Source organism: Bombus vosnesenskii, unplaced genomic scaffold (assembly GCF_011952255.1).
Source record: "Bombus vosnesenskii isolate JDL3184/JDL3185 unplaced genomic scaffold, Bvos_JDL3184-5_v1.1 scf7180000016274, whole genome shotgun sequence".
Classification (NCBI taxonomy): Eukaryota; Metazoa; Arthropoda; class Insecta; order Hymenoptera; family Apidae; genus Bombus; species Bombus vosnesenskii.
Window position 1 is genome coordinate 3,798,742 of NW_022884343.1, and position 21,948 is coordinate 3,820,689.

The window sequence follows — 21,948 nt, forward strand, 5'->3', positions numbered from 1 at the left end:
CGCAATTTCGATGTTGTGGAAAGCTGTGACAAGGTTGCTGTTGAAATCGCTTGAATTTCGGCAAAATATCGTCGAGTTTCGTAAAATTGTACAAAGTTTTTCAAAAGTTAATCACATCGTCTTTAAAACAGCGCACAAGTTCTTATAATTGCGCGCAGCTCTGAATATCTCGTTGAAATTGCGCAATGTCTGACACAATTTCGTCAATTTTCGCACAAATCGAGGAAAACGAAGCGTGCGCGTGCGCGCAAACATTTGGCACGGTGCTGTAAAATTTTCTAGCTATTTCTGTGAATTTCTATAAATTTTTACAAAATTTTAAGAAGATCCTCAAAATTCTAGAAAATTTGTAATTTTTATAAAACTCGACAAATTTCTGCAAAACATTCAGACATTCCATATCTTTACGAAATTCTACGGATTCCTATAAAATTTTAAGTAATTTCGCAAAATCCCGCCAACTTTTCTACTTCCATAAAATTCTAAGAATTTCGGCAAAATGTCCCGAAATTCTACGTAATTTCAGAAAGTCGTGGCAAGGTAATCAAACTTCAGGCAGATATTGCCAAATTCCGTGAAAATCTTCCACTATTTCATCCAGTTTCGTGCAATTACAGCCGACTTTTGCCTGACATTCCAAGAAGTCCACGAAAATTCTGTGTCATCTGCGTTAAAGCATTCCAACGGTCTCGATCTCGATTGATCGTCGGAACGCGGATACGAGTCCTGGTGCTTTATGGTCGCACGACTGGTTAGACCGGGTCGTCAATTGCGGCCGAAATTAATCGACGGCCATGGAATCCGTGTACATCGGTGAAAATGTCGTAACGTAACTGTCGACTGCATCAGGTTCGATACGTAGCGAAATTCGCTTGGCCACTCGGTATAATTACACTTTGCGGCTCTTTCTCTGAGATTTGCTGCTTCGCGGATCAAATATAATTCGCAGCTAGTCCTTTCGAGCAAGAAATTCATTTTTCTTCGAAATTTCCGTAACTTTCGTGGGATTTTTCATCCAGCAGCCTCTTCGAGAAGCCGTTTAACGAATCTTTTCGAAATTCTTGTTTCCACGAGCCTTTCGATGAATTTTTCACAGTTTGTTAATTTCTTCCGATAAATATCTTGCGATTTCGACGTTCATTTTCCGATTAACTTCAAATTTGTTTAACATAATAATAGCAGTCCGGTCTCGCTACTGTGCTAATGAAATTTCAAAACGTTTTACGCAACGCAGAAAATATGGACATAATCGTTGTCCATGTGTAACTGTTCAAATGTTGTTGTACGGTGAAATTCAGGTATAGCGCGTCACACAGTAGGTCGTGAAAATAAATGAGAGGAGCAGAGATGTACCGGGTTATTGAATGCTATTGGGTTATTAAATTACCGCTGTTGATGAATGGGAAAGGGGAATTTTATTAGATTGCGAAATCGTGCGACAGAGTTGCTGATTTAAGCGAGTATCTTTGGTTAAATTGCCGAATTAATTACGATCGAGTATAGATAAACGAAGAATTAAACGGACCGAGTGTCACAAAATCTGCATGTATGTTAAACTCGTTCATTTTTTTTATTGCCAAGGACGAAACTCGAAAATTTAATATATTTGATAATGATATCTCGAGTTTCATTTATGAGCAGAGAGAGAGAGAGAGATAATTGCCGACGAGCGAAAATGATTTCAGGAAAAGTTTTATCGAGATTGGTGGATAAACAAGAGGGAAGTTGGTTGTGAATTATTTTTGATTTGCGCAAGTGGAAAAATATATTCGTACCGTGCACTTTTCGGTAGCTCGAATTTATCATGATAAAGCAAAATTACGTTGGCGTACTGACCAGAAAAGCACGCGTGTTAAACTACAAAAAGCAATGAAAAATTCGTGTAGAATCGTGCTCGTTTGTCAATGTTGCCCTGATTCTCGGTTTCCTTAGCAATATATGAACAATACATACGATTTCTTTCTCTTTCTTAGCAGTAGACGAAAAACGTTTCGTCACCGGCCTAATTTTCATTGCAACGATCGATATTTTTCGAGTGTTCAAGAAACGTATAAGTTTAATTGCAAAGTTAATTCTAAAATAACGCCGAAATCAAAGAGAAATACAATTTCTTTCGAATGATATCTTTTTCACGAGAAATAATTATTTGTCTCTCTTGCCTCGTAAACAGAGGGAAAAATAAGAAAGACAACGGTCGTAGGAGACAGGTTGGATTTTAGATATTTCAGGAGAACACTAGCTTCGATCCAATACACGAAGTTTCACGGCGAAGATGGTGATGAAATTGGTATAGGAACAGGTTTCAGTATCTCGAAGCATTATCAGCCTGTGTTCAGAGCACTCTTGCGGTACTCCAATCCCCCTAATCTCTAGCTCCCCTATCAGATTTATCGTGCGTTAGGCGAGTCGTTTATCGGTCGACCGTGGCGTCAAGTTAATGACAACGTCGTGTTTCGTCACTGTTCCCAGCTTGAATGTTCTCACGACTGACCATAGTTCGTCGTTAAGTTGGTTCGTGAGTCATTTCACTTAACGGCGAAGTTACAATTTTTCTTAATTAATTAAGTGTTTGAACGAGTGTTCCAATGAAGTTTCAAACGAACTTCTCGACCGGTTTCTTCCGTCTATTCTGCTGCAGTTTTGTGTAATTTATCGACTTTGAATCTTTCTCGCTCAGCTTTATGTTAAGCGGAACGTTTATTAAAATTGCCATTGAATTTTCCAACGAGGTTTTCGAATAACCTGCTTTCTCGGTCTAAGTTCCATTGAATTCCTCAGTGAACGTCGAATCTTCGCCATAGTCTTCGGATAAATTGCAGATTGGTGTTTTTGTTTAAGTCGTTGGCGAATCGTGGCTTGAAAATTCCGTCGAATTTCGCGGCACAATTTTACAAAATTCTACAAATTTCGCGAAATTCCGCGAGATTGCTACGAATTAAGGAAAATTCCGCGGAATTTATGGAAATTCGATGAAATTCTTCTAATTCTACCTGATTCATCGCGCGTCTCTTATTTCTCTTTACAAAATTCCAAGAAATCCTCCCACGAATTTTCCACCAAATTTTTCCTCCCAATCGTTTCCCCAGCAAATATTTCCGCGGAAGTAACGAGTTGATCGATGGATCCATTTTGTAAGTTCGCGATGGCTGATACGAGCCATTGAATCGGATTAAAGGATAATCGAACTGTCGAAACTTTGGCACTGCTTCTCTAGTGTTTAAACGGAAAACGCCGATACGCAAGTTTGACCTAATTTTCTATAACAAAATGTGTCTGCTCGACGAGAGATGGCAAAGTGAGAAAGATGATGTAAGAGAAGCTTATGGTTTCAACTACGGACGGTCTAAGCGAAGACTCGAAACGAGACTTTCGATAGGTTTGCGCGATTCGATTTGAAATTAACTCGAGGAAAGATCGAACGTTTCCGCAAATTTATTTATGTGATATTAGATACGATGTTAGAGTAAATTATTGTAATATCGTTATATTATTAAATTATTAATATTCTATTATTAGTATATATTTTTTTTCAGTATATAGCGTTTTAATGGTAATTTAATCTAGCAAGGAAGAAATTTGGCATTTTTTTCAAATTTCTTGCACAATCGTCTGATATCTTAGCTACACGGACGAGTGAAACGTTATCAGAATGGTTAAGGTTAAGAGCTGATATCGGCAAGATTTCGGCGCGTGCACGTTTATCGTGCCTTGGGATACTTGAAGTTCGTATTTAAAAGACAGATTTCGTATTATTTTGGCGGATAAAAATTGTGAAATTACGAATTAATTCGCTTTTTTTCTGGACTCGATATTCGACGAGAAAAAATTTGTAATTTGGAAAGTGTGAAAATTTAAGAATTAACCAGTTTGATGATTCAACAACTTAATTATTTATTAGCGAGATCATTGGAAATGTCGCAATAATTATGCCTGCTCTTGGACCATTGTACATTTTCTATATACTTGATTTTTCGTGATATTTCAATTTTCTTTCGCGAACATAACAAATATTCGAATAATATTCATTCAAGTGTCATTTGTGGATAATGAGAATTCTATGTTAGATAAATTTTCGAAGCTCTGGCTGGCCGCGAAATACTAATAGATCATGCTCATTATGTAATTCTAGTTGGCGGCGATATAACTTCACAAAGCACCTGACCCACTGTTGCTTCCTACTACATACTTGTTGGCAATTCTTGAGTAAATATCCGAGAAAATATTGCTTCCGTTTCTCGAATTAGAATTTTACCTAATTTCTGAATTTCATTAGCTCTTCGCTAATTTAGAAACGACAACATTTTGTTTACTATATTTCCTACATATCTTTTTGCGACCACGATAATTAAATAATCATTTACACATGGAATTTGCTTTGCTATACTCGCTATTCATTTTTCTATCGATACCAATAACTATACTTGAGCGAATATTTTTAATAATCTCTATATCTATTGCAAGAATAAAATTAATTTTATCGGTCATCGTAACGTCAATGAAAATATATTGCAAAATTCAAGAACATATCGTCGATGCATACCAATTGACACAAAATTACACGGCAAATTTCTTTTCGTTAAACCTATTTTACACTAGTTAACAAAAAAAAAAAGACAATTGAAGAGCCATTTAATTCATTGAAATTCGTTCAATTCGTTTCGTTGGTTGAAAAGAAAAAAGAAAGAAAACTGGACGCAGAAGTACCATTATGAGTGCCGTGTATCTTTGAATAATCGGAAATAGATTTAAACGCGTTTGTACGTCGATATCGAACGATCGTGAAAAATAGTCCGAGAAGATTCCTCTTGAATTACGTCAATAGTGAGAAAGGTCAGCCTTCTCTTGTTCTCTCCCTGGTTTCCCTTGGATGCAGAAAGAAACGCGTTACGAGATGATTTTGTAATCGATCGAACCGTAGCGGAAGCCTCGATTCCTTTTTACTGGCGATCCAGCAACCGGCTCCTCGAGGACAGCCGATTGCGTTACGAATTCCTTACGTAAAGAATTTCGTGGACAATCCTTGAAGCGTATTAACACGGTTTTTTTATTCCATTCCGAATTTTATCAGTCGTTGTCCTTACTTGCTACTTAATTTTCGCCGCGAATAACTTGATTTATTCAATTCGAGTTTTTGGAGAGTCGTCACTTTCTTAGTAATCATGATATTCAGTGATGGAAATACGATAATATTTACGTCATCAATCACCGTTACTCACGGAATTCTTTTGCACGAGAAAATAGACGAAGGAGGACAAAAGGAGAGAGAATTTTTAGAAAAAATTGGTGACGATGTACGGACAGATATAACGAAAGGTTGACGAGTTATCTTTGTGGAGGAAATCGACAGATTTATTGGACGAAAGGTGAATGCATTTTTTCTGACTGAGCAATTTCGGCTATTTTGATGGATAGCTTTAAAAAAACCGAAGGAAAATAGAAGACGATTTTGGGGGAAATCGATAACTTCTATGGAGGAATAAATGTAAATAAATATTTGTGAGAAAAAAAAGCTGATAGAAATTAATGGATTGTAAAGGTTCGATGAAAATAGATTTGTTTTCAGTAACTGGAGATTGGAACTGTTTGATAAATAGTTGAGAAGAAGGAAAAATAAACAACGGACTAAAGACAATAGAAAAATACAAAAACGATGTTGTTTTAGTTTCCATTATTTCGTTTGAGAAGACTTGTAATCTTCAGACCGTGAAATCAGAATTGTTTAAAAAACTACGTTTCTTATGTATTTCTACAAAACATATCTGTTTTCCGAGTAAGATTGACGGATATTAATTGAACGTCGTGCTGTTGAAACCGATTGAAAAGGCTATTGAAAATTTCCTACTCTTTGATCGTAAACATCACCTTCGATGGAAGTAAAACATTTTCACTTTAATTTACTCGCTTTATCCCGACCTCTTTATAAAAATTCAACGAATTGCTCTTTTCCATTTTCACGTTCTCTCATAAATAAAAGTGAAACGTTTCCACTTTAATTTATTCGCTCTATCTCCACCTCTCCGATTCCCTGAAAATTACCGCGTGTGTAATAATTCGATTAATTACTCCCTTTGATTTTTATGTTCTTTCATAAATTTCAAAAGGCTCGCGCCTGTTCAATCTGTCTGTTGAAAGGGCCACGCGTTTTATCCGTTAGCTGTTCACACCGCGCGAAATTTCCATGAAAATAGACGCGTACAGCACGTATAACACGTACGTACGAATTCACAGGCCACTGAATTAACGGTATCCAACAGAGCTTCGATCATTGAAATCGCTGTATCGCGCAGTTCCATATAGACGATACTATCGAGAAGTTTATCCACAGATTTTTTCATAGAAATAGCTGCGTATGTGTACAAATATTTATGGAGTTTGCTTTTGTTAACGTGTACTGTTTATAACGATAACTTTTTTTATTGTAACAAAATTTCCATTTATTCGGAATCGTCTATTTTTTTTTTCCTTTTTTTTTTCGTTGAAAAAAAAAACGATAGAAATAGCGTCTGAAGCTTCTTAAGGACGTACGAATCGAATGTAAATTAAATTTGCATACGATAAATAAATATACAATAAGTTGAAGAATGAAAATGTTGTTATTCGATGTTAAAAATTCGTTGATCCATCGATCGATGATTCCATGTTTACGCGAGTTCGTTGCTTACGCTGGTTTCTATTCTCGATTTATTTTTTTCCACTCGAAATTCCACTCGAAACTTCTTCGAAAACAAATGCACTGGGTAACATGGTTGAATACCGGTTTTCCCTGGCCATCGGAAGTTAATTTTATCGTATGTGAAACCAGTTGCTGGAATGCGTTGTATATTGTTGTCTGTTTACGTGTACATTTCCGACAGTTTGATAAAAAAGTATCGACCAGCTCGAGACCATCGGCTGTTTAACTTTAGCAGGCTATTGTAGATGAAATTAGGCCTTCGTGCATTATCGAAGAAGCAAGAAATTAATGTTCGTTTCGCAAGCTATTCGCTCGTTATTGTTATACGAACCAGTCGTGCTGTATTTTAAATTCGTTTTGCGAAATTATATCATATATTACGATCACCCGTTGTATTTTCCAATTCCTTTCCAACGAGAGAAATTTTTTAATCGAATAGAATTTTCGGGAATACGAAACTTTATTCAGAAATAATATAAATCTTAGGGAATCTGCTATTTTACGACAACTAACTTGCGATAACTACATTTATGAGAAATTTCAATCTACAGAAACGCTCGTAATTTACATAATGTTTCAATTTTCCACTCGCCACCCCATGTTACCCGGAAAAACTTTACGCCACCCGATTTACATGGAGGAAACAGTACGTAAATGTGAATTTGCGTAAACATCGGCAGTTTAATAAGAACTGTTCGAAGTATAGTGAGTTGGAAGTGTACAGGGTGGTTGGTAACTGGTGGTACAAGCGGAAAGGGGATGATTCTACGCGAAAAAAGAAGTCGAAAATATAAAATAAAAATGTTTCGTTCGAGGCTTTGTTTTCGGGAAAATCGACTTTGAATTTGCGCTCGGTACGCGTCCGGTACGTTATAGCGGATCTCACTGTAGATCGTTCTCTCGATGGAAAAATTAAAAAAATTTTTTATTTACCAACTACCAACTACCCTGTATACTCTTGCGCGTTGCAACACACCTTAAACGCGTAAACATCCATAGTCCAACCAGTGATACTTTCTTCCACGTAACAAATACAATAATCCGCATTCTAATGGGTGCAAACATAATCAAAGTTTGGTCGAACTATCTGTTCGACTATCTATACGGCGAGGCTCTGTTCCGAATTCGAAATAAGGCAGAACAAAGAAAGTTTGTCCCCTCGTACAATACGAACGCCGCGCGCGATATTTCTCGGCTTCTCCGGTTTCACCGAAACACGCAGCTCCCGCCGAGAATACGATACTCTTCTGCGTCGTTGTTACACGTCACAAAACTACGGAAGCTTTGACATTCGTTCTAGAATATCAGAGTGGCATTTATGACACGACAAAGTGGAATCTTCTCTTCGATCGTTTCTTTCTTTAAATTGTAAACGTAACTTCGATTTTCTGCTTATTCAACGGTATTTAAATTTACTATCAATTCCGCGGATATATCGTAAGGAAGAAAAAACAAATTTCGCCCGATTTAAAAAGGTTTACGTTTCGTTCAAACTTTCATCGTACTTTTAATTTCGTATTTCAATTTCATTTACTGCTTCGTCTTAACTTTTTATTTTCTAAATTCCTCGCAGCAAAGTTTTAAATCACGGTTGGCGCGTCATAATAATTTCTTTGAAACCTTCTTCTGGATGATTTTTTTTTCAGGAAGAGTATCATCTCATCGTTAAAATCGACGATTTACAGGGCAGTTTGTTTAACTTAAAAGCTGAAAATTCTTGATTTATCGCGGACAATATGCAAACGTATTTAGTTTTCAAAATTGCTACTCGCATGGCGAAGGACCTTCGTTAAATTTAGGAATCGAAAGCTGGCGAATGACAACGTTTCGATTTAGTATCGTAGCATCGTTTGGCAGATAACGAGACTCTTTGCCAACGAAGCTTTGGATTAATTAGTTTCATTTAGTCAAGCTGTCCCAGTTAGCCCATCAGGCCGCTGCTGCAAAATTGCCTCGTTGTTCAGTAATGAATAAATATTTCGTTCAAAATGATAGAAAAATCTGATAGATATAAATACAGAAGAAAATTAATTTTCATTGCGTCAAATTGATGGAGTTATCGTCGTAACATTAAACGTGTTGAATAAATTGTTTGTAACTTCAACTGTCGTAAAAAATAATAATTCTTAAAGATTTCAGCAATAAATCCCAATTTTCTTTGTATATTTTGAAAATTTTTAAAGTTATCATAGGAGATAAAAATTCCTAAAGCTTTTAAGAAGTTTCTGAAGATTTCCAAAGTTCGTCTAGCTCTTCACAAGTATCGTAATATTTACGAATGGATATCAAGTATATATTTACGATATACAGGGTGGTTGGTAACTGGTGGTACAAGCGGAAAGAGGGTGATTCTACGCGAAAAAAGAAGTCGAAAATATAGAATAAAAAATTTTTTTTTAATTTTTCCATCGAGAGAACGATCTACAGTGAGATCCATTATAACGTACCGCACGCGTACCGAGCGAAAACAAAGCCTCGAACGAAAAATTTTTATTCTATATTTTCGACTTCTTTTTTCGCCTAGAATCACCCCCTTTTCGTTTGTATCACCAGTTACCAACCACCCTGTATAAGTAAAAGGAGAAGGCAAGAAGAAGGATAACTGGTTCTTTAGAATCGCGATTTGATGGCAAAAAAAAAAAAAAAAAAAAAGAAAAGGAGTCAAACTATCTCTCTCATAAATCATAAATCTGTGGATACAATGAACAAACAACAAAGACGAAAGAGATACGTTGCTTTGCGTATAAGACAGTTTGAGAAAGGCAACTGGCTCGTTGAAAACGCGATTTGATAGCGGCAAAGGGGACTAAATTGCCTCGTTTCCATAAAAGTAGAGCGGCCGGATGATTTTCAAATGACGGCAATTTCATCGACAATCTGAAATTCAGACGACACGCAATTTGTAGAAGCGTCGCGGCGCCCGCTCGTCTTTTCAACAGACTGGCTTTTGAAATTCAATCGTTCTAATGAAGTCTCCGCGTGAGTAAACAAAAATTCAAGTTGCTCCTCGTTTGCTACCGCCAGCCTGAATAACAAGAAGATTGAACCTGATTTCGTCTCAGCGTTTGTTCCACCGTTCTTTTCTCTTCCTTCAACTGTTCCGTACTTGGTCTTCATTCGATGTATCGTTAAATAGAACAATGTTCTGTCTGGTCCGCTATTGTTGCCGAGTTTCGATCGTTACAAGTCGCTGTTTAGGAAACGGTATCCTACGGGATTGAAAACCTTTCTTCGTCGTCGTCATGCTGATGATGGGCAAGTTTTAGTCCTGATCGAGCAAGCTTTGGTTTCCGGTCGATTAAAGGAGTTTAGAGGTCAGATAGTTCTTAGTAATTGCAAGAAATGTAGGTGTTTCCATAGTTTGTCTGATGACTAAATAGTCAAGTTAAAAGAAGATTCTGATACTTTTGTTAAAAACATGTTCAGTTCGGCAATTCTGAACAAATGAGTTTTAAACAGTGGAATCTTCTTCGGAAGAGTACACTAAAAAGTGCTTTAGTTTTCTTTAAAAGAGCGAGGAATATGCCTCTGCTAAAAAGTTAGAACGTCACGGTTGCCGTGAGAGTTCATATTTCACTCATATTTAGTTTCAACGAGAATTCCATAGTTAGAAGATTGCCTCAGTTTTCTTTAAAAAAGAAACGCGCCTCTGCTGAGAAGTTAGAGTGCTAGAAGTTAGCGTAACAGCTCATTTCTTACGAATAAACAATCTTAGCTAGGAAGTAGAACTGAAACTTCAATTTCGGTCTTAGTACTCTGGCCAGTAGTTCTATAAGATTTAAAATAACATTGGGATGCGAAAATAAAAAATGCATGCTGCGACGTTATTAAATCTTTCATACCTTTCGTACCAGGTGTTTCAACATCTTGAGAATTACTACGATTCAGACGATTCAGTGATATCCTCTGTGAGAACCGTGTCTGTGAAAGTGTATAGTCAACCATGAATCGTTAATGACGTGCCAAGTGAATTTAAAAGAACATCTACGAAATAAAAGTTCGATCAACAAGTGCATCACCACACAGGCCTCGCTATAAAGTGTTCTTCGCAGACTTTGCGATACGAATAATTCCCCAATTGAATAACTAAAAAGGGAATCGAGAATAGGAACGCATTGAAACAAATAATAATATATAAGACGCTAAACCTTAACTTCACATGCCAAAACCGACCGTGTCTCTTAATTCAGTCACAGTAATCAGGCTGTGTGCCTCCTAACGATCCCATAATCGTTTCAACCCACTGTACTTCAAGAACGAAAGCTCTCACAGTTAATGACACCTACGAAGAGCCAAGATTTACATTCATGAGGACGTACGTCGCCTAATTATACCACTTCGATCATCTATAACCACTTGCTGAACCGACTGTAAGACTATTTACCACCTGCCATGATCCAAAACGGAAGAGACCAAGCGAGCAACGAGTTGATATGTGGTTGAAGGCGCACAGCAAGAGGATCTAACGATGTCTGGGTCTAGCGGAGGCTTAATGGACTCCCCAACGTCCACTGGCGGCCTAAAAAGATGCGGCGGTGGAATGAGTTCCCCGTCCCTGGCCGGTGGAGGGGTCATAACGATGTCTGCAGGGCTTCCTCGCACTCGATCTGCTTGCGCTCTGCGGATGCGACCGTCCAGGAAGGCTGTGTTCTGGGAACAGTGCCTCGAGTCATCGCCAAAGAGAGACTTGTAAGTGGACGATGATTATCACAGTTGCTAACCTGTCGAATCGAGATCGATGTTCGGATTAGAAGCTTCTAGAGACACACTAGAGACTTTCTAGAATCTACGTAAATAGCTGTTGATGAGCAGACTGTGGATTCTAGGGACTTTGGAGGGGTGGTTTCTAGAGACTGCGTAAATCGCTGCTGATGAGTAGATTTTTGGTGCTAGGGACTTTCGCAAGACTCCCTAGAGTCGATGATTATCACAGCTGCTAACCTGTCGAATCGAGATCGATGTTCGGATTAAAAGCTTCTAGAGACACTCTAGAGACTTTCTAGAATCTACGTAAATAACTGTTGATGAGCAGACTGTGGATTCTAGGGACTTTGGAAGGGTAGTTTCTAGAGACTGCGTAAATCACTGCTGATGAGTAGATTTTTGGTGCTAGGGACTTTCGCGAGACTCCCTAGAGTCGATGTAAATCATCGCTGATGAACCGATTATCGATTTTGACACGTTTATGGAAAATTCGAAGATGCACAACGGTATATCCACATTGTATCGAAGTATACAAAATATTAAAAATATACTACTTAATAGTACGAATATAACTAGTTAAAATTGCGTATCGAGGATTTTAATGCTATTCATACTATTGAATAGTGTAAGCACGACGAAGTTGGGGAAATTGTTCAATATGGCTTGGAAATTTTTGCCACTAATATACCGTTGAGAGATTAGACGTGCTTAGCCTTTGAGATTATGTACGTTAGGAAACTGAGTTTAGAGACTGTAATGGCAGAACTAATATTATTAATTTTCTTGCAGTACACGAGGCATTTAAGCTTTGGAAGGATTTAGCCGATGATGGGCGAAAGAGGATGAGATAAATTATAAATTTGTTGATTATCGAGATTCATTATTCAGTTAGTAGAGTTTAGTTCTCTGAAAGGTTCGGTTGTAGAAAATTCAGTCTATAGATTATCATAAATAGGCTAAAGTGCTTAGTAGGAAGTTTTTTTTCTAGAAATTTAATCTAGGGACTTTGCAAAGTGTAGTCAATTCTAGGAAACTGAACTAGGCAATGTTGTTTATGAATTAATATTACTAATCGAATACTTGACACGAAACGCAATTCAAAATAATCCCTAAGTAGACAAATCTATAGAAATGCTAAAAAAAATTACGAAATTGATAGACTTACGATCGATAAAAGCCTGATCGTGTGCAAATGATTCCGTGAATCGAGATTAGGAAGCTCAATCAGAGATTCCAATTGTCTTTTACTTGTTTCTTAACTATTCATAGTAAAGCGAATGTCTCAATGCGAATAAAAGGATTCAAAAAGTCGCAATATGAGACGCAGTTCAAGAAAATTTTTCAAAGAACACTTAGGTAAAGATTCCGAGATATCTATAAGGATTTACTATATTTTCTCGGATCCATTCGTTGATCCAGATTAAGGCACATAGATCGATCAATATCGGAAACGTTTATTTATCGATCATCGAAAGTTAACGTAACGAAAGCGCGATCGACTTTTCGCAATTAATTGCTTTATAATTCGCATTAACTCGCGGATAACGAGGCACTGATGAACGATCGTTGGAAGACGATTAAGCTTGATCTAATTTTGATCAACGACTCTTGAAGGCTGATTGGATTATAATTGACGCTAATTTTTCATCCAAAATGTTACAAAACGATATTCACACGAAGTTTACTCGATTAGATAAATCGATAATCCCACGGTGATAAAGATACTCAATTTGTCGCGATCGTAATCGCTGTTATCTTAACAGATGTTTTGGAAAGTACGAGTTAAATGTAATTTTATGGTATAAAACAACACGTTTACATTATGTAAGAAATATCGATTGCGATCAATGTTACTTAGATAGCGCTTTATCGATTTTTCTAATACACAAATTGAATTTCCAACGAAATCGAACTTATTAAAATAATATTTTAATACATTTTAATGAAAATCATCTTATCGATCAAGGTGTTATTCTTAGATCTTTGAGTTGTATTTTTTCATACTTTTTAAATAACAACGTAGTTTTTGGAGAAAAAACACACCCAGGATCGGGTCCAAAATATTCGGAATTACGCAAAAACGGATTGAAATAATTGGCTAATGTTCAAAGAATCGATTCACGAATGCTTACTAGTCGCTCGCTTATCGGACTGATGTATCTGCATAATGAATCAGGCGAATGACTGTCACGTATGATACATAAATCTGCGCGTTGGAAGTAAGCCAGAACCTCATTCAGATTTGCACGATCTTGCCTTTCTAAATCTGTTTCGTTTCCGTTTGTTTGCAAAATAAATAAATTCAAAATATGAAAACAATTTTGTAAATATTTGTACATTGCCTAAATTATCAGTCTTCTACGATATTCTTAGCGCAATAAAATTGATAAATTTCTGCAAAGTCAAATTTTAGTCAATTTCGAATGCATAGCGGCGATCGATGATTTAAACGATTTTACTCGAATACAGTTTAATCTTCGGAAAAGTCTTTCCCTTCATTTGTCCTGAATGAAATGGAAATTGCGACTGATTCGTTAATCACGCTTCCATTAAAACCAGCTTCACCGTGCAATCGAATTATTGTCTTCGATTAATCAAACGCTATCATTCGAAAATGAGATTTTCACCTGTGCAGAATTAAAACCGGCTTGAATTCTTTTATCACTACAACTGTAATTTGAAAGATGAGGACAGTGCGTAATCGAGGTGAAATAATATTCTCATTTTTCACTCTCTTTAGCAGTCGAGTATAAGATAACAATTTTTTGAATTAACTTAATTTTTAGAAATATATTTAGAATACTTTTGGAAATTCTATATAATACTTTTGACCGATTCTATTTATATTGACACGATCGTTAAAATATATTTATACATTTATTCTAAAATAATTTATATGATTTACTATGCATACATTTATTTTATTTCGAAAGGAAATTTCGATTTATCTTAAATTAATTACAAAGACGAAGAGAGTTGTTCGAAGCTTACGTAACGGAACGGCTTGACTCGTCCGTCAATCATATCCCAGATTTCCTAGATTCGAATCAGAAAGTAATTTTACCTCGCCGATCTGGTGACACAACATCGACAAATGATACGTTACTCAGAAAGGAAGATAAAAATTGCAATGCAAAGATAGCGATTATCTTTTGCAGAAAAACAATAATAAAGATATTCACGCATGAAGAATACTCTACGTAACGTAATATATATACAGTATTTTTGAAAAAATCGCAATTGCAGTCTGAAGTATTTTTGTGTAACATATATTTAAGAAAAATCTATTTTTCAATTTTTCTCTCTTGATCTTAATTTTTATTTCGAAATTCTTCGAACAAGAATTTCCTACATGGAAAATAAACCGCTGTAAACAGTTTTAATTAGAGATTCACGAGGAAAATGAAGATAGAAAAGACGTTGCGAGCGTCCAAGAGTTGTTCGCTATGAAACATGCCTTTTTGTAGGCTGACCCAGTTGAGATTCTTTTTAAAAAGAACGGTTTTCCTTTTTTTGCTCTTTTTTCGGCACTTTGCTGCTTCCTGCCCTCTCTTGTTTCTCATCGTCCACATTTTTTGTTTCTGACCTCTTCTTCTATTTCTTTTTTCGAAAATGTGCCCGCCCTCGAAATTGCACTCCTTTCTAAATTTCCAGCGTTTACGGGACAAGTAAAATAAAAATATAAGATGGATGAAAAATGGTTTTGGGCGTGAACAAAGGAGAAATATTTTTTGAAAAGAAAATATCAGAAGAGCTCGATAATATGGATAAATATAATTTATCAGTTTTTAATATCTAAGAAATAGGTTATGTACACCCTTAACAAACCTAAGGCCCCGCCATAAACTCAATCTTATTGAAACCATTAATTCTGCAAATATTTTCGGTTTATAGTCGATACTTGAAAGGTCCTTAGGTTTATTGTTCGCTCTTAGAAATTACGGAACAGCAGGTAATTATACAGGGTGGTTGGTAACTGGTGGTACAAGCGGAAAGGGGGTGATTCTACGCGAAAAAAGAAGTCGAAAATATAGAATAACAATTTTTCTTTCGAGGCTTTGTTTTCGAGAAAATCGACTTTGAATTTTCGCTCGGTACGCGTGCGGATCGATCGATTCGCGGTGTCGATTCTTAGAATCGTAACGGGAATTTACGACTCCCGTTGACGCGCTTCCTCTCGATCGCGTCTCCCCACGATCGGTCGAAAATACAAATACTTTAAGAATTTGATGCACGGTACATATGGATTTTATTTTTAGATATGTCCGTGTATAGCGAAAAATGGACCAAAAATTTATAAACACGCATGTATGCATACGTTTCAATTCAAACAGTATCTTCCACTGTAAAAATGTTCGTTCTAAAATTTTCACTGTATAACAACCTTGCAACGTAGGAGTAACCTCCTAACACGAAGTAACCCAACACCAGTAAATTCGAAAAGTTATAAAACTTGGGGGATACGCAGAGAATATATAGGTACGTGTCACGCACTCTGTTCTGCTGCCCAAATTCACTCTAAGTAGGTGAAATTGACCCCTGAAGATCCGGCTGTAACATTGATAAATTCTCTACCAAACGAGAGTAATAATTAAAAGAAGTAACTTTTGCCTGAGAACTTTTCCCCCATCTCTTACAGGCAGCGAGTTACGACGTGAAATGGGAAAATAGCCGGATCTTCAGGGATGTGTTTCATCCCCTTGGAGGGAATTTGGTCGGCGAAAGAAAATTGCGTAATACATGCCTATATATCCTCTACAAATCCCTAAAGTTTCATAACGTTCGGGGACCTTCCCTCGTAATTAAAAAACAAACTTGCAAAGAGAAACTGGCGAGAATGCAGAGGAAGCTAGATAGAATATTCACAGCGATCTAATCCAACCTAACGTCTGCTAGCTTCTGTCCAGCATTTACAAACATCAAAAATCGTTTCTGTGGTAAAGGCACGACCGGTATTTACCGTGCTGAGCAGTCGTGGCACGCGTTGACCCAGAAACCATCCCCTGGTCTCATCAATTTCGCGAGCCTGGCACCGATTCAGCCGCTCGAATCGAATAAATACGGATAAGCCTGGGGATTCTTGCCACGGATCGAGGCGTTTCTCGTCTACTTTTAATGGCCAGCTTCGGAAAACCCAAACAGCAGGCCGTTTACGTGACGCGATTCCCTTTGTTCGAGGGTGGATTCAGCGAGGCTTGGGCCAAAATCTTACGGATCTCCCGCAGTCTTTTAGCAGAGGGATGTTTAGCGGCAACCCAGTTTCTTCTGGATTGCACAGATTGAGTTGATTGATGTTCACGTTGGAATATCTTCTGGTTCGGCTACTTCGACGAGGGGCGCTTTAACATGGAGAAGTTTGTAATCCTGATGAGATTGAGCTTACGTTCTGGGATCAAATGGCGATTGCTGTGGTTATTGGACTGCGGATCCTACGCTGGTCTGAAGGGAATCTCTGAATAACGTGGTCAATTGGTTCCACGTTGTTGTACGTTGTCGAATATACGCTGAATGTGCTTACATGTGTGAATACATTTGGATAACACGATGAAGATAAAAAGATGTTTGAAGATTATTGTACTAGTTTCTGAGGAAAAATTCATCGTTGTTCTACGAATATTTCTCACGATTCTGTAAATCAATTTGAATTTTGATTATTGAAAATCTTTCAAGCACGTGATCCATTAGTTGAGTTACACGTGTATCCTCATGTTGCACGTTATCGAATACTTTAAATGTTCTTACGCGTGCAAATAGACATTTGCTTGTAGAGTATAAAATGATGAAGATAAAAGCGCTTGAAAAATAAAATAGTAGCATTTAAACAACATTTTGTTAAATATTTTAATTGATTCTTACATATCGATTTAGAGTTTTGTTAGATTTCTTTGAATCTTCTACCTAACACGTTCCAAGCTTTTTTCACGAAGATTATTACCTGTATAATTAATAATTAGTTATTTCCTTGTAACTGAGTTGCATTTATTTGATTGAAAAACATTCAGTTGATCAATCTTTCGTTAACTCGATGGGTGGTAGTAATTAAAAATCGAGTCAACGCTGGAAAATCATCCAATCCGAATAAAATAAACGTTCCTCCTAAGTAAATTCAATTATACTGCCGGTTCAATTTAATTTTTACCACACGTTCATCGAGAACAGCTAAAAACGATACCATTGAACGAGCTGTGTAAAAATCGTTATATCAACCCCTACGATTTTCCATTGAAAATTTCACATTTATCAATGTAGCAGTAGACGATCTGCTATCCTATATCTGATAACAATTGAATCGTTAATACAGCATGTTACATCTCAAAATATCGAGGTATTTTATACGTTTTATATATCACAAACGTATATATAAATTCACAAACATCCGTTAAAATCAGCTTAATCGTTTGCTAGTAATCCAACATTTAAATAGTAATTATTAATCGTTGATACGATTATAAAATAATAATCCAATACTTAAACAGTAATTATTAAAATCAGTAACATAATCGTAAATTAATAATCGAATATTCCAACAATAATTGCGAATCATTAATTACGTTAAATATCATAATTTGTTCGATACGCAACCTCCCTTTACGTATCGTATATTTGAAAAACGAAAGGAAGAGATTGTTAACGTATACTGTTTACAAGATTCCTGGATTGTAATCGAGCTTAGGCTCGATCAATTAATCCGTGAATATCGATGACGCTTTTAGCATTAGCGCTATGAAGCTTGAACGATCCACCGATGATTTGACCTGTGCCCTTCGAAGGGGTGTAATTTTCGCTGGGAAAAGCGTGAAGTAATTGACGCGCGTGTACGTGTTCGCGCGTAGGAAGGCGCGTGATTTAATTAATGCAAGTTCCGCGAGAGACCTGCCGCTTTGGAAATCGAGAACGCGGCGATGAACGATGGCGATGGTGTTTCGACGGGGACTGAAAATAGACTTTACCATCGTTAACGTGTGTATAATTAATTAGTCGGTTACTCTTTTCTAACTTCCATACTGCGACAAAGTGTGGTATAAACAAACCAGTAAATAAAAAATCAATGAAATCGTTCGTCCACAGCGAAATCACGAAGCTTCGTTCAGATTGAAGATTGAGAAAGTGTAATTTATTAGTTGCGAATTAACAAGTTACAAGAGACGATAATATTCGTCTTATCTCTCGGGATCTCGTTTCGTCATTTTTGAAATTTCGGAAATTACACGACACATGTTCTTCTTATTCTTTTTATTCTATTTGTACTTAACATTGTACCAATTCTTAGTTTGATATGAAATATACAACGATCGCATTCATGGGAAATAGTACGCTAAATGATATTTTCGTTGGATTTATTAAAATTCCTTGGTCGAATGTCAATATTTTCGTCGAACTTTTTAAAATTCGTAAAAATAAAAAAATATAGAGTCGAAAGAGTAATTTGATAGCAACAAATAGTTGCTTTTTAGACAAAATTCCTAGCAAGAACTGTTTATCAAATTAGATATTCCGAAATATCCTATTAAAAGCTACGATGATACAAAATATCGGTGTAATATAATTACGTTATGCTAATAGAATAACGTAATTGAATTTATACGAATATCATGAAATATTTAAACAGCGAATTAAATTGCAAACGATGTAATACGATTGGTGTACAGTTTGAAACCAGAAATACGCCACGCATGCATGAGTTTAGAGTGCAGCTTTTGGAAACAAGAAGCAATGCCGTTGAGTTCATTGCAAGCTGAACGTTAGCCATTAATACTCCTTTCACTGTATATTATGCTTCAGATATCGATGAAACATAAAAAGTTGATTTTATTTCTGTTTGATCTTGCAGCCATGGCGAGGAATATATCGTCACACCTTTCGCGCAAATTCTTGCCTCCCTACGATCCGTCAGGTACAACCTCCTGTTGCTCACAGATGCATTCACGAACCGGTAAGTATTTTTTTTTTTTCATAAATAAAAAGTACCACATTTCTTTTTTTTTAATTTATTTATTTAACGATAATGATTGCGAATACAGCGGTATGAAAATGTTTTTGGAACTTCTTTTCGCGTTACAATAGGTAAAGAAATATACATAGTAATATACATATATACATAGAAATATAATATATCATGAACATGATATATCAAGATTGCAGTGTTTCGCCTTTTTTTCGCGAGCGAATATTAATATTCGCATTTTTTCCCATTTTTCATTATTTTAAGCGTACATCGCGTTTTCTCGTATTTTATATTTTACATTTTATATTTTCTCTGATAACAATAGCGATGATACTACTTTATACTTCGATTGTATAATAGAAAATTAGCCTGCATGAAAAATAGAATTTTTTCTGATTTTCAGTTGACCAGCAATATGACGTCAAGTCATTTCCGAAAATTTGTTCGCGCTTTGTTAACGAACAATTGTGCTTTGTTTGGTATTTCTCTGGAAGTTCAAAAATACCGTACCGTTTTCATGATAATATTCAATCGTTAACAGAATTCTCTACAACTAATTGACGGCACGTGCAGATTTTTCTACGGTTCTATTCTTTTTCCGATGAATTTTCACTATGCTTGTGCAGGAAATGGAAATAAATAATTTTCAATCATTCGTCGCTTACACTTTGTTATTTACGAGAAACGTTCATTCGTCGTAACATAAAGAAAGGTTGGGAAAACTTTTTCACGTTACCGTAACTCCGAATAACGTAAATAACATAAAACACCAAATAAGAAAAAAGTTTCCGTTTCCCTAGCGTGGTAAACCTTTAATCTCCGATGTTTTCTGAATTCACTTTGATTTCCGCTTTTCTCCTCAGCTCGTTTTTTTTTTCTTCTTTGTCTTTACGTCTCTTCCCGATTTCGAGCATCCATCTTATCCCCTCGCCTTTCCTCCCCATAATCGCTTCTTCCTTTATATCTCTTTATTCCTCCCATATGTGCTGCCACGATTCTTCTTTACCTTCGCGTGATCTACATATAAATCGAAAAGTTATTGAAATAATAAACATATTCGATAGAATAGAATATCTTCCGCGATATTCGTTTCAGCAATCGAAATTTATGGATAAATGGGAAAATGCGAACTGAAAATATAGCTAATACGATGACAAATGTAATAGGAAATTCATATAAAGACACGTGACGGATAATACGTACACGCGCACGTGTATCAATTGTCGGTATTAAAGGTTAAAACCGTGTGACCTGGATTTAAAGCGAGAATAAATCAATGAAATCGTCAAAATTATAAAACAATAAGAGTATCTGGATAGCAAAATTTCAGATAACGCGTGCACAGTATTGTGGAAAGGTCTTATCGTTGCATCACCTACGTTTGTCTGCCTCGTAATCGTCATGGAATAATTATATCTTCCCGAAACATTTAAAAAATGAGATTGCGAATTTTAGCTTTGAATTTACGATGTTTTAATTTTATTCGATTGGACGTCGAATTTGGAATTTTTAATACAAGGATCGTGATAATTATACAGAATAACGATTAACGTAATTTGGTAGAATGAACTTTAGAATTAATATAGACTTGTCAAAATTGATTTTATCTGTTATTCAAATTATAGTCAACCGAATTGTATGTAGAATTATACAAATTTTAATGGACGGTATATAATTTATGAAACAGAAAATCATGGTCGAAATTTGATCAAAATATAAAATGCCATACATTTGGTTCATAAAATATTTGTTGAAAATGACAAGGTGAGTTCGTGCTCGCCATCCATTAGCAGATGCGTTAGTTATAAGAAATAGTAACTAGAGAATGATCCTACTTACAATCGATAGATTTAATCGATAGGCTTAAGATGCCTTTTTGTTTTTATCCTTAGTTTTTGTAAGCGCGTGCAATAAAGGTTTTTTTGCCTCACAACTTATTTGGTGTGATAGATTTATCCATTCGATAAAACAATAACTATTCTGATACCTTATCTCCGAGTATAGAAATAACAACAATATCGGTGAATTCAATTTTCATATATTTATCGATAAATTTCGATTAATTCTACGTACATTACGCAAAAAGCGTATTGATTAAAATTTATCAAATTTCATATTTCGATAATATACGCTTTATAATTTGTACGTTATATTTCCACCTTCTATGTTGATGAAACTCGTTGTTAAAGATATTTTCTTGTACTTTGTCTACAGAATACGAAGGAACAGTGAGCAGGCGGGCAGCTCATCGCAGCAACAAGGAGGTCAAACGCTAGGAGGTAAGAATCACTTCGATATTCGCCAAAAATCTTTCATCGACGTCAAAATCTCTAATTTTGTTTAACATTTTCTTTACGATGTTTGTTCTATAAGTATTCAGCCGCAAGAGAATCGAAACGTTTAGGAAATACTATCATGCGAAAAGACACACATGGAAAAAAAGAAACTTCATTAAATATATTATCAATGCTGGATAAAATACGAATGAAGAATATTTCGACTGTTTTAAATAATCGTCGTTGTATAATTCAAATAAGATAATATTTTAAACAGAAAGTACAATTTTGACGAATGAAATATTTTTATTTCGATAAAATCTGAAATTTAGTTCGATTTAATTTTATAT

At 36.0% G+C, this 21,948-nt stretch overlaps 1 protein-coding gene across 12 annotated transcripts in view; it reads left to right on the top strand.

Moving 5' to 3' along the window:
• LOC117242443 (cAMP-specific 3',5'-cyclic phosphodiesterase-like) overlaps window positions 1-21,948 on the top strand; it is a 350,276-nt gene that overhangs the window by 281,655 nt on the left and 46,673 nt on the right. For 11 of the 12 annotated variants that reach the window (XM_033509124.1, XM_033509125.1, XM_033509121.1 and 8 more), the window contains 2 exons: window positions 19,209-19,310; window positions 21,537-21,601. In XM_033509124.1, the coding sequence (XP_033365015.1) occupies window positions 19,209-19,310; window positions 21,537-21,601 (167 nt within the window). Of the gene's footprint in view, window positions 1-10,913; window positions 11,363-19,208; window positions 19,311-21,536; window positions 21,602-21,948 lie in introns of those variants that run through there. The other variant, XM_033509126.1, reaches the window with a different exon arrangement.